Source organism: Oreochromis niloticus, linkage group LG4 (assembly GCF_001858045.2).
Source record: "Oreochromis niloticus isolate F11D_XX linkage group LG4, O_niloticus_UMD_NMBU, whole genome shotgun sequence".
NCBI lineage: Eukaryota > Metazoa > Chordata > Actinopteri > Cichliformes > Cichlidae > Oreochromis > Oreochromis niloticus.
The window spans coordinates 24,433,353-24,447,741 of record NC_031969.2 but is presented as its reverse complement, the minus strand read 5'-3'; the positions used below and the strand labels follow the sequence as shown (position 1 = coordinate 24,447,741).

Sequence of the window (14,389 nt, the reverse complement as noted above, 5' to 3'; positions counted from 1 at the left end):
GTTTAGACTCTTCCTTTTTTCTTCCCACATCAGGGATTCCTAAGCAGAGGTAGCTCAAGGTCTGGAATGATCATTACTCTCTGTGCCCCTCTGAGGACAGCACAGATGATCTAACACATCTGGGGCACGGGAAGATGAAGTGAAGCCTCCACTAAACACTGCACACACTTCCAATATTCACAAAAAACCCTTAAGGCATGTCTGGTATGTACAAAATAATTTATTACTGTAAACAAACATTTGGCTCATACAGAGAAAACATCTTGCGCACATTTTGCAGTCAAGGCATTTTGTTTTAAAACGTCTTTGACCACTTAGCTGTGAGCCCAGCAGGCCATTAACTTCTCCTAAACTGACACATTTTCCAGTTGCTGAAACGCTCTCTGCACCGCTACTCCATTGGTGACTGAAAGATTGAAATAATGGGATCTTCATGGTTGGTAACCACAAGGACACTGCGGAACTTGTCAAACAGCGTCTTTAGCTGCGAGCGCCTCATGTTCTCATTGTACATAATCTCTTCCAGGTGGTGATGTCCTCGGAAATAGTGCAGTAGCCTGGAAGCAGTCAACATAACAAGAGAGAGTTTCACTGACTGATCAACAGTGTCAATCATCCATGAGACAGGACTTTTGCACCAATGATGGGAGCCTTCATTGCTGTGAAGGTGGTAGCACTGGAATGCAGATAAGCTCTCCAGACACTTTTGATCTCCACCTAACAGCTGGTAAACTAACTCTTCAGCCTATGCTGCCCAATTACATTTTACAATATTATGTAAGTAGATTTATTCAAACCACTGAACAAATACCTTTTTATCTACTGAGAGACATAAACATTTATGGTAATTTCTAAGGTAATTTCTCTGTTGAACTGTTATAGGTTAAAAGGCAGCTGTGGTAAACACACAGAGGCATGAGGCAAAGGCAGGCAATCAGTTCATGTTATCCATGTACACCGCTCTCATGTTTGAACATAAAACAGAACAATGACAACCTTAAGAACACTTAATAATAAAAGCAGACTATGGTCCTGTTGTCAGTTAAAGGCAGATTTAATTACCTGGCAAACATCCGCAGATCCTCTGGATTTTGTGCAGCGGGGATGTTAAGAATAAACTGCCTCTCGTGCTCTGACAGGCTGGCGAGCAGTGTCTCAGTCATCCTCTTGTTGAGTGGGGAGTCTCCACCAGTTAGCAGCTCTGCACTGGAGTTTTCCATACTGGGACTGGTTAGAGTCATGTCATCACTGCTGGCTACACAAAACAAGAAGAATGTCAGATTTTATAGTTAGAGCTGTAAGAGCAGAAGAGTAGAGGCGGGAGGACATACTTGGTGAGCCGAAACTGAGCGCACTAGGGGTACTGAGACTGCGACCTCCTACTCGGGCAGCCAGCGGAGGGTCTTCATCCCTCAGCCCAGGCTCATCCTCACTGGGTGGTACCAACAAGCACACATAAGTGTGCAGCTGGATCAGGAGGCGGCGCTGCAGCATCCAAACCACCATCTGGATTAATTGGGCCTGGTTAACCAGCAGAGCAGCAAACTGCATTAGGATAAACTGAAACAAGGGAATCGGAAAATGCTCACGTAACCAGGTCAAATATGTTTTAAAATAGATCCACAAGAAAGAGTCTGATCCTGTTCTCATGAAAAATGGAGGATGCATACACTAGAGATGATGTCCCTTCGCCATTAATAATTCATCAGGACCAACTCTGCCAGAACAAGACGAAGAAAGATGGCCCACCTCAAGGATTATAAGTATTATAACTTGTGTTTGTGTTCAGTTTTCATATATATATGTATTACAGGACATAGATATACATCAGATTATTTCATTAAACATGTCTGAAAAGCATGCAAATAAAAAAAAGAAACTGGGACATTTTCACAGGTTTAATAAAAGTATTTCTCTTTTGTAATGGTTCACACATGTATTCCACATCATTTATGCAATAATCCCACCTCCTGTGTGGGAGCTTCCAGGGGATTTCTAAACTCAGCCAGTGAGACAGGCAGTGAGAACTTGGCTAACATAGAGGGCAGATCATGACCAGGAAACTGCTGGGCAAACTGCTCAGCCAGTGGTGAATATCTATTCAGGGAGAAGAGAACAACACAGAGCTTATTCTATCACAGAACATCTTTTAAATTTAATTCCAAACAGTGTTGCAAGTCAGATCAGAAAGCCTCTCTGTATGAGGAAATGCCATGGATGAGTGCTTAGCATTATTGTGCTTCATTTCCTCTTCCCAGCTGGCTTATATCACATCAGATACTCACAGGCAGATGTTGGCATGCGGAGACAGCATGTAGACATTATTCTCACACAGTGGGTAGATGATAATTGCCTTGCCCCAATAAACCAAATGAGCAGCAATCTGAAAGATCTAAATGAGAAAATATTTGTCAATTAATCTCTAGGATGCCAAATGAAAGGATCTAAATAAGCAAATAAGAGCTACACATGGGGATTTTCTCAGATTTGCATTACATATATCTGCCACTAGATGGCAGTAAAGACCATCTGACTAAACTTCTGAAAGTTATACTTTTTTAAAAGTATATATGTATGTACACGTTTTCACATTTTAACTTTCTTCTATTCTATAAGTGATACATACTGCAAAATGATTTATAGATCTTTGTGTATTAAACACAACTAATGCATCTTTTAGAATTATAAAAACTAATTTCATTTGATAAATTCAAGACAATGACATCTGACATTTTAAATTGCAAATCTGATCCAGGTAGTGTGACTGTCCTGTACCTGAAGTAAGGCCAGGTCAGCATCCTGTGCCAGCTGCTGCAGGTTTTTCACTGCTGAGCAGGTTTTAATCAGGCGGATCAATGCAGGGGAGCAGTCCAGGGGAAGCTGGCTGAGGAGTGTTTTCTCATTTTCCAGAAGCAACAGGGCATGATAGGGTCTGCAGAATTAAACATACATACTAAATGAACATACATCCATATACAAGCAGACTCTGTTTGAAATAAACACACATTTATTTTATTTTACATACAAAGACATACATTCACTGACCGCTTTATTAGGTATACATTATAAACTGTTTGTTAACTAAAAAATCCAGTTAGCCAGTCATATGGCAGCAATTATACATTTAGGCATGTACACGTAGTCAAGACAGTCAAACTGAGCGTCAGAATGGGGAAAAAAGATGATTTGAGTGACTTCGAATGTGGAACGCTTGTTGATGCCAGAAGCTGCTAATCTACTGGGATTTTCCCACACAGACATCTTTCAGGTTTACAAAGAAAAAGGTGAAAATGCCTTTTAGATGCAGGTCAGAGGAGAAAGGCCAGACTGCTTCGAGCTGATAGGAAAGCAACAGTAACTTAAATAACTTGTCACAACCAAGATGTGCAAAAGAGCATCTCTGAATGTACAACACACTGAACCTAGGAGCAGGTGGGCTACAGCAGTAGACCACCCCGCTGCCACTCATGTCAAATACAAACAGGAAACTGAGGCTACAGCTTACACAGACTCATCAAAATTTGACAGAAACCTCTATTGCATTTGCACAAACTGACAAATCTGCAGCAACCTGTGTGTGATGCTATTATGTCAACATGGCCCCAGATCTCAGAAGAATGTTTCCACCTTGTTAAATCTATGTGATGAAGAATTCTGAAGGATAAAAGGGGTCCAACCCAGTACTTGCACAGGGCAATTAATGAAGCAACTAATGAGAGAGCTGATCAAAACTACAGCTATTACACTGAAGTGCCAATGGGTGGCGCTAAAGACCACACTAAATTTTGCACCGTTTGAGTGTTTTATATATTAAGTACATGCATTTGCTTAACAAATACAATCCAGCTGATTAAGACACAAAAGGACATAAACTGAGGGGAAATTAGACTATTCTGATTAAAGGTCTGAAGGGTAAGGTGACCTGTGGATCAAGGAGGGATTTTGACAAAGCTGGTGGTTATGTAAAGACCTAAGCTGACATAGTACAAATGTGTGTGTTTGAATGATTGCTGAGGTTATAAGTTGTGATAAGTCCTTTTTTTAGCAAATTAGTTTGTACTTTAATGTTCCAAGCTGGCTGTCACAAAGTGATTGTTTGCTGGCCTTAACACGTTATTCATATTATTATGATTATTAGACATTATGAACACAATTGATTAATTCAGAAATGCAACTGGATGAACTTATTTTGTCATGAAAAGATGCAATGTGTGAAAAAACAGAGGGAATCCGCAGAAACCACAGAGTAAGTTATGAATGTGTAATATAAATTATATCATTTTAAATATGACATAAAAAAGCATTAACTGTTACACCCATGTGTTGAGGTCTATATGTGTTTTTAATTGGCCATTTGTAGCAACACAGCCCAAATCTGCTGATTTTATTTCATCTAGAACAGATATTCCCCTTCCCCACCCTTCCCGTGTCATTTACTGTAAACAAGGTACTTCTACTTACAGCTAATCAAATAAAATGTTGTGAGATGTAAGAAAATGTAACATAAAAAGAAAAAAAAATCTGTAATATACCTTATGGCCTTAAGGCTGCGCTCTAATGCCTCTGGGGGGATATAGGTGTCACCAATCTTGTGGATCTTGTGCGGTAAACAGAAGCTCACCTCCAGCCAGTCGTTGATGTGAAGTCGCACCACACCGGTTGTACAAAGGCTGAAAAAGCGCCATCATCAGAATCAGCTATTGCTGAATCATATATTACACAAATTTAGACAGAAAATCCAAAGAAATGAATGTAAAATGCATGTGGTCACACACCTGTCATACGCCTCCTTCAGGTCTCTTGCTAGCTTACATTTTGGAAGAATTTGTCTAAATGGGGACTGGGGGCTTCCATCTGCTGATACCAGAAGAAAAATACCAATATTCTATGTTAACAAAGATGCAAGTTTGACTAAGACCGAGCTGCAAATTTGGTGTGTATTCTGGGCTTGTATCTCACTCTCAGTCATGGTGGTAATTTCCTCCTGGACGGCCAGCATGAGTTTGGCCTCGCGGGTCAGGTACTGGCAGCGGCGCTCCTCGTGCTGCAGAGCAATGGCAATGCGGCGTGACAGGTTGTGCATGCAGCTGATGACGGATGGGTCAGCATTTGCCTGCAGGCCAGAGATGAAAAGCAGCTGCTTTTTAAAGGTCATAATTATGCAAAGAAAGAAAAATGTATCTGTTACACTGTGATTATAACACCAGTGCTTTATTGTGTGGCTCAGTTCACATTCATGTCCAGGCTGTCAGCTGTTAACTATTAAACATGCCATTTATTTTACACCTAACGTCAGTTAATGATCTTAGCATGGCACCCGCTGAAAGATGAATGAATACGACTTAACACACTCAGTATAAATGTTGTTTTTGAGCATATCTTTGATGTTTATTTCTTGTCATATTTACGCAATTCAATACAAAGGCTTTGCAATAATTTCTATGTCTTATAATGTTAAGAATTACGAATTACATTTTGATTTAACTTGAGCACATGTGAGGTTGTTCTACATGGAATTATTGTTTCTTATAATCAGTCCACCTTAGGTATGAAAACAAAGATGGAAAAATGTATATAACACAATTTTTTTTTATTTTACTGAGCTATTTTTACTTTATTGAGGAATTTTACGCAGCTTTTTGTTGTTTTTTAAATAAAATTTTACTTTTATTGTAATAAACTTTTACTTCTTGAGCTCCTATATTTTATTTTACATTCTGATTTATTCTAATTTCTTTTGTACAGTTTTCACACTACGATACTGTTTTGTCATACAGTGTTTTAATTTATATAGTAGTATTTTACATGTATATATGCATGCACCCTGGAGCACTAACCTTCTAATTAGTACCTCCACCTCCTGAGCATGGATGAGTAGTATCAATGCGTATTAGCCAAACATTGTTACAGACTATATGACTCTTGTTGACTTACTGGTAAATAACTTGATATTTACAAATATCAGTGGTTACAACTTATCTGTTTTGTGACAGTAACTGTTCCCCTACTTTAAATGTTAAAAGGTGTTTCAGGCTTCACATGTAGACAGGTATTTTTAAAACAAGGATTTTTCTTCTTTCTTAAGAAAAAGATCTCATCAACGTGAAAATGTAAAAAGCAGAGTTAAGTACTTTTGCCAAAGCACAAGTAATAAAACAGTAACTTTACAGAAATATTGACCAATTAGGAGTCTGCAAACAACAACAGTGTTTTTGATGTCGAGATGTCAAAATGATGTCAAAAATGAGATAAAGGCCCCATATAAACATGGGGTTTTTCAAAGGCTCCACGTTCAGTGAACTAAAATGCTGTTTCCGTGTAAACAAAGGCCAAAACTCAAAGAAAAAATACCTATGTACATGTGGAGCCTTTCAAATAGTTGAAAGACTCAGAAACTGTTATTGTTTATAATGGAAATGTCTTTTTTACCAACAAAGCAGAAGTGGATAAATAACTACAGAAATAAAATAATCAAATAAAATATCTCTATTAGCACTGGCTAGTGGGCAAATTGTTATTTTCGCCATCGACTTCAACCATCATCATCTTCTCAGAAGTTCACAATTGGTGCATCCCTATTCAACGCAAGTTGATATGGTTTTATTAGAGAAATAAGAATATCAAATAATGTTAAAAAAAACAAAGATAACCAGCATGAATAAACATAAAAACTACATGAAAACAAAATGTAGCAGTGTTTGGTTTACATACTGCCATGTGGGCCTGCTGTGTTTTTGAAAGTTTCCACAGTACAGAATTTTCACAGTTGCCAGGAAGATATTGAAAACATGACTAAGTACTTTTAGCTGGCTCTTACTGGGAACCGTGACTCAGCATGGGGAGGGACGCGCTGGTCAACGTGATTAAGCATCGTTGAAAAGCCCCCCTCCTCCCTCTAAGTTACCATGCTCTCACTGATAGAGTATACTGGAATATTATCAGCCACCCATACCACTCCCATTCACAGTTTAAAGAAAACACAAAATCTATGTGTCCCACCCAAGCCAAGCTAACTAAATGTAAATTAATATTAAGTTTAAAGTTTATAATATCAAGAGTTTTACAGTTATATAACATTTGGCCTTGCGGGTCAGTACCAGACCTATACCTGACATATATCAGTATATCTGTACATTTGCCCGTAGTACATCTGTATATTTGCTCTCTACTTATCTGTATATAATTGCTCTTACTGCACTTACTACTCTTGCACTTCTAATTAGATGCAAATTGGACTTTGTTATCCTGTATTTATACATGTGTAATGACTATAAAGTTGAATCCTAATCCTAAACATTTAAAATTAAAATCAAAATACATCTTGTTCATACCCTGAGTGCAAACACCACATTAAACAAGATCATTGTTGGCATTTCTCTCTTGGGTGAAGGATCTGTTTTAGAAACCTGCAAAGAAAAAAGACAAACTTATCACAAGATGCAAAATCTAAACAAGCCTTTATATTAAAATGTCAGTCTACAGTTTGTTATTTTGCTGTTACAGTCAAAACTACTAACTGATGCCATTTTTTAGATTTATTTTTTTCTTTGAAAGACAATGAAATTTAAAAACGCCCAAATAAAACCTGCCACAACTTTTCCAATGTCCAGTGTAACAAAATTAAATGTTGTATTGAGTGAAATCCAAAGGCATTCTGTTTAAAGACATAAATAACAAAAAGAGCAGTACGGTATTTCATTTGATAAGAGGAGGTTTCACACTTTTCACTCTTTTTGCTTGTAAAATGAATTAAATAATGAAGACATAATCAAAATGTCTTTCAAAATGTCATGGAAGCTAAGCCTTAACTTCCATGATATGTCACACCAGACTTGTACAATGATCTTATGAATTTACTGTGGACTGAAATGTTCAGTTTAGGTAAACAGAAGTGCTGCATGACATTCATGGTAATTTTAAGTCAGATACAGGTGTTGTTGTAAAGAATAACAGTGTAACACAGTGCAACCCTTGTGACTTTCATATTTCTCTATTTTCTCCACCCTGTGTGATACACCATTATCTTAGCAACACATGCTGTGAGTCATTAGACTAAAAGACTGACAGCAGGGAGCTTCAGCCAAATTTCAAACAAGCCACAATTAAATATAAAAGACTTTTATTCAAGCTAAGTACCGATACACAACAATATAACAATAATAATAATAACAGTAATAATAATAATAATAATAATAATAACAATAATAATGATGATAATAATAATAACAATAATAGTTGACACTTTCTATTGTTTATGTATTAGTCTCCCCATTAGCAAAGCAGAGCTAGCCTTCCTGGTGTTCATATTAAACATATACGTACATCAACAAATTTCAAAACAGCACAGCATTTCACTAAAAATCAACAAACAAAGACGTAAAATATTACAACAACAATAGTTTGCCATTCATGTTTGAGTTAAGCTCTGCAGGTACTGCTTTAGTGGCTTCTTAAATGAACCTCTGTTTTTGATCAGTTTGGTGTTGCTTGGCAACCCGTTCCAGAGAGAGGAACCTCTGTATAGAACAGCTCTTGTCATAAAATTAGTTCAACGGTAAGCTAAAGAATTCACTTCATGTGTCATGAGATCGCGGCTAAAACCAGTACTTACAAAAGAAATGTGGCACAGATTTCATAATAAGGGAGTTTGCATAAATCAATAATAAAAAACGTGAATTTAATTGTTTATCAGCAGTGAGCCAAAATATTTGCTTATACATGTTGCACGCATTTGTTCTTTCAGCAGCACGTGACCAAATTAACGAGCAACACTCCACATGTGACAGAACAAGTGAGCAGATGTCATCAGTCAAAACAAAGGAGCTGGAGACCCAACAGCTGATTAGTCAGTCCTATTATATTTCTTTAAAATCAGTGAACACAGTGCCAAGACTCTCACTCTGTCTTACAGACCTTCATTTAGTCCTCACTCCACATGTTTAGAGACAAGACCTGTGTATATCCTTAATACCAGAACTGACATCAGTGTAGTTAATAGAGGGAGAATAGTTGCCCTGTACAAGATGCATATAATCCATGGCTGTATTACAGTCAAAAAGGGTACTTTTTACTGTGAACGCATCAGTTGGCAGAATTTCAGGCTTTCAGTCGCATTTCTACACTGAGATTGCTTCAAAATGAAAACAGTGTGCACACACGTATCAATGAAACATCACAAACAGACTCTGAAGTAATTTGCTTTTCTTTAAACTTCTCTCTAGTGTCACATGTTTTAAATACCATGTTAAAAGTCTGTTAGACTATAGGTACTAATGTGACTCAAATCCAAAGTCTGAATCTCAGGTTTAAGTAAGTAGATGTAAAGTTTATTTATTAAGTGCTTTTCATTGACAGGCAGGCTAAAAGAGTCCAAACGTAGTGGTGGTGGTAGACTGAAAGGCGACACTAGATGCCACTCAATTATTATTTTTTTTCCTTTTCTCCCTTTGGTTAACACCTGCAGTCTCACATAGCATGCATATATAAAGTCTTGCATCTTAAGCTGTGCTTGGTAGAATATACTGCTCATGAATTAGTGCACTGTTCACCTAGCACCTGTGAGCCATAAGCAATTTTTTTGCAATTGCAGCCTTATAGTAAGTTGCCCACTTTGACCCTATAACATGCTGATAAATACGTTTTCTCGCCAGAATTTATTTACACCTGTCAGCATGTGAGCTCAATTTTTTATCTGTTCCTACCTGGATGATAGGAGGATGCTGAAGGAGGGTGGGGTGGCCCACAAATCGAACATTGTCTATCTTCAGTTCAAACTTCTTTCCACACATATCAGATTTGGTGGCCAGGATTGTGGAGAGGATGATGTCAGAGAACCTAAAAGAGGGAAAAACCCCAATAAGAAAATATGCAGGGTGGAGAGAGCGCGGACATCACAGACACAGCTGAGATAAGTGAAAAAGTTTAAATTAGCTCGGTTTGCCTATACTTTTCACATTCCTGTCTATCGGAGAGGTTACATTAATCAGATGCATCTGCCTGTAATGAAATTCAACAAGTGTATAAATGGAAAACAAAACTTGTGTGCCTACTAGAGAGGCGAAAAGAGGAAAAAGGCCTCTTTGCGGAAAAGGTGCAATCGCTGTATGAATGAAGAACGTGAAAGACTCATGCTGGTTTGACTTAAGTAACTCATGCTGTGATCAAAAGGACACAAATTAAGGTGTTAACTCTCGGAAATAAAAAAAAAATTAAAACACACCACAGACTTACTCCACCACCACAATTTGAACTGTGTTCTTTAAAGCTTACTACATGCTAGAGGTAATATAAACAATACAGACTAAAGCTTCAACGATAGCCTTAAACTCATTTTTTGTAAAAACCAAAGCACTGATTCATTCTTGTACGATGTTTTAAAAGGATTGTGTACTTAGATCAGGGTTGGAGATCCATATAAGACACAAAATAGGAAAGAAGGGGATAAAAAGACAGGGGTGATCTAAGCGAAGGAAAGGTGGTTTAGAATGATTTCGTCTTACCCTGCTACCAACTGTTCGTCAGTTAGTGGAGATTGCTCTCTGAAATGGGGATTGGGCCACAAAAAAGAAGAAAAAAAAACAAACAAAAGGGAAAATGCAACACACAGTTGGGCTAAATGCATAAAAATGGACATCAAAACAAGCCGAACAAACATGTGATAGTGTGATGTGAAAACACTGGTGTGCTGAAGTCCTAATACCAGCAGTGCTGGTTTGTAAGCTTATATACCCGCCTCAAAGGGTTTTCAAGGTAACTAAGTTTGTAATAAAATATGACAGTACAATAAAATAAGTCTGAACTAGGTCATGATTACATACATCTTTGTACATGTATGGCTTCAAATAATTTTAAATGCTGCCGGTGGGAAGTAATAGAATATATATCAGAAATGTCGTAATCCTGTGGTCCATGCCAATCCTTATTTTCCACTCTACTGATGTTTATGACACAACAGGAAATACAAGCAAAATGTTTTATTTCCACTGTTTATTTTCTTATTTTTGTTCTGCTAAATTAGTCTGAAAAATTCCTACACTACCTGCCCAATATCTATGGCATGTTTCACGTCATAAACACCAAATGAAAGCTGCTCTTATGCAATTGAACGGCACTGCTTGCTTTAATAAAGCTAATAATAACAAAATAACGTAAATAAAGGTTGAATGAATAGGTTATTTTACAGACTTATCTGAACATTATACAGCTATTGACACATATGTGGCATCACTGTGAAGCAGTTTTACTCTTTTGTTTTACTCAGTAGATAAAGAAGTGCTCCCGCTAAATTCAGAACGTGACTGCTGGTGTAGTTACTGCCTTGATGGAACCTTACTAGCATGAAAGACAAAATAGAAACTCATCTTAAGATGCACATTAGGGGATTACATACACTCACTACCCACTATACTACATACACTTGTTCAGCTGCTTGTTAATGCAAATATCTAAACAGCCAATCACATGGCAGCAACTCACTGCATTTAGGCATACAGACAGAGTCAAGTCAACCTGCACAACCAACTCTAGCATTTACACAGAATGGTCTAAAGCCGAGAAAATGTTAAGTAAGTGGTGCTTTTCTGGGTGAAAATGCTTTGTTGGTGCCAGAGGACAAAGGAGAATGGACAAACTATTTTGAGCTTAGACCCAAGGCATGCAGAAGAGCGTCGCTAAAAGCACAGCACATCTAACCTTTAAACAGATGGAAAATGGGTCCAATCCATTACTAGCAAGGTGTACCTAATAAAGTGGCCAGTGAGTGTATCTCTTAGCAGCTGGGAAAAAGAGTGTCTATCCAAACAGCACCTCGGGCTGTGACAAATATTAGGTACAAAGTGAGGTGAATGTTTTTTTGGTTTTTTTTAAAAATATCATATACTGAACTGTTTTACTCAATTATATTTTTAGTTTAATAAAGTTTATTAAAGGTCACACAATTAATTTAAATCAGTGGTTCTCAACAGCTCAATGTTTTCAATAATCCTAGCTTAACCTAATAGTTTTTCCTAGTAATCCACACTCTCCCACAGTTTGAGAACCACTGATTTAAACTGTGTGTCAGCATCTATAATATTGCTGAAAAACAAAAAGTGTGTCTAGATGAGGGAAAAAAGATTACAAGCATGATGGAGGAAAACATAATGAGCTTAAGAAGCTCATTTGGATCTCAGAATGAAACAGTAAGTTGAATAATACATTAAAAAAAAGTAAATGAAGATTGTAGAAATACCTTGAATCACCATCCTGGTCATCGAGCTCATCCCCAGATGTGTTCAGCACATATGGATTCCGCTGTTTTGCTTGTGGACAGATATCAGTGAGAGTTAGTCATTATGAAAATACATATTAGATTCACAACAAAAACAAGAACCACTGTGAATCTGACTTCAACTCACTGATCATAAAACTGTGTTAGAGAGACACATGCTTTTGCTGCCCTAGTTCATGCCCCTGTTCCTAGTAAAAGCCTCTCAGCACCAGTACTGTGCCAGTATTTGCCAAAAACACAATTACTGGTATTTAAAGTGCTGTAAATAACTTCATGGCCTACAGTCTCAAAGATATCGCTCATGAATGATATGACATCATTCTGAGCCAGAAAGAACAGTCCTATCACAAGGTAGAACTTTTATATATCTTTGAATTATCCAGTTAAAAAGTGTGATTAAAATGCATTTTTAAGAGGACCCTGGGCCAGTCCTTATCTAGAACACAGAGTAGGTGCAATAACGCTGAGTCATACAGATACTGGCAACACAGGTAAATTCTTTATTTTATATAAAATCCTGTTCGGAAATCTTTTTGACTGCAGCCTATTTGCAATTATAAGAAAAGTTATTAGGCATAAAAGACACACAGGAACAACTGCAATGACGTTTTGGCGCAACACCAGCAACAAGAGCAACTTGTGAATGAACAAAAGTACATCAAATTCATGTGCCACATAAAACTCATCCAACAACAACAATCTGAGAGGCCAAAAAAGGGAAACTTCAAGAAAGAGGAACAAATAGACCCGATCCGCAGAAAAAAAAAAAAGGCAATCGGCGGTTCCAAAGTCGACAATCACAACAAAAAGGGGCTGTTGGTTTGCCCTGGATTACACTGCTGCTTTATTATCTCCTGTAAATATGTAATTACGTGGAAGTGACACCGGGTTATCTGTGTGTGCGTAAATGTTTATGTTTCTGCTTCGTGCTAATGCTACGCCTACCTGAGAGAGATGACGGACACTCAGCGACCTTTTGGTAGGGATATCGAAAAAGGAGTTTGTTCCCTCGGCTTCCAGAGCTAACCAGTATGACGCTAATAGGACTGGTTTTGTCGCCGCATTTGTATGCACTACTTTGGGACTGAGGGTACAAGGACTTTCGGTCATCTGGTAGACCGACTGACGGGTTGAGCATCATGTTAGCATTCTAGCTAACTCCTCAGTTAGCTTCGACCAGACAGGAAGCGTTATCTTGCTTCACTTCAACCTGGTATTAACACCAGTGTTTGCCATACAAAGACACCGACCTGAGACAAATTATAGTCTGACTAAAATTAACTATAAAGCCTTGATATTATACCCTACCGCACATCCATCCACCACTGTTGGGATTGTTTTGTGTCACTGTGAAAACTGTTCGGCTGAAACAAAGAGGGCAGATATCATATCCTTCCGCTACAACTTAATCTACTGCCTCACTCACCGTGATTTCTATAGATTTTGCTTCCAAGGAGCGAGACTTTCTTGAATTATTGTTATTAATATTTTTGAATTAGTCTTGAGCAATAGATCTCCAGGATTTATGAGGGTATTTTGAAGTTTTCCTTTGCACATTGACTGACTTTTCACTCACTTTTAGTCCCTCAGACTAACTTAACGTTGAGCTATGAAGACCCAATCTAAGACATGAACCAGTGCTGTGTCAACACATTACAAATAACCTAAATGAACTCCTAATTAACTACCGCAGATCTCATCAGCATGAAAAGCAAGAAATTACTCTCTGAGTCAGAAAAAACACTTTGAGAATCTTTTGAAAAAAAAGTTGTCAGGAATATATCATTTAGAGGATGCATATGCAGGACAACGACAGCCCAAGAAACCAAATATAGCTCAGAGAGAGAGAGTTTGTGTGGGACAATGTGGGACATGTTACTAATGCTTCAAGGTGATTGTAAATTGCTGTTTATCTTAATTTGAGAAGTATAATATAATAATAGATACACAAACAACTGTGAAGGACAATGTAATACAATCCTCCACTCCTCTTATAAGTCAAAGTTGTTTTATTTAATGATTTAATTCATATATTTATTTGTTTATTCTTATTTATTTATACAAGCATGAGTTCATTTTCTATTGCCATAACTTTCTCTTCTGTACCATTTTTGTGAGATG

General features: G+C 37.6%; 1 protein-coding gene across 5 annotated transcripts; it reads right to left on the bottom strand.

Moving 5' to 3' along the window:
* Positions 1-202: 202 nt before the first annotated feature.
* nprl3 (NPR3-like, GATOR1 complex subunit) lies at positions 203-13,646 on the bottom strand. 5 transcript variants are annotated; one of them, XM_005468768.3, is made up of 14 exons: positions 13,214-13,646; positions 12,230-12,299; positions 10,500-10,538; positions 9,702-9,834; positions 7,332-7,406; positions 4,960-5,113; positions 4,776-4,857; positions 4,533-4,670; positions 2,776-2,932; positions 2,286-2,392; positions 1,968-2,097; positions 1,332-1,560; positions 1,063-1,255; positions 203-557 (listed from the first exon to the last, which is right to left on the bottom strand). In XM_005468768.3, the coding sequence occupies exons 1-14, from the start codon at positions 13,407-13,409 to the stop codon at positions 392-394; spliced, it is 1,869 nt and encodes a 622-aa protein (XP_005468825.1). In that variant the 5' UTR covers positions 13,410-13,646; the 3' UTR covers positions 203-391. The 5 variants fall into 5 exon arrangements, with proteins under 5 accessions (XP_005468825.1, XP_005468827.1, XP_005468826.1 ...); XM_005468770.3 differs by having other exon boundaries at positions 1,332-1,521; positions 13,214-13,645; XM_005468769.3 differs by having other exon boundaries at positions 4,776-4,854; positions 13,214-13,645.
* Between the last annotated feature and the right edge of the window lie 743 nt (positions 13,647-14,389).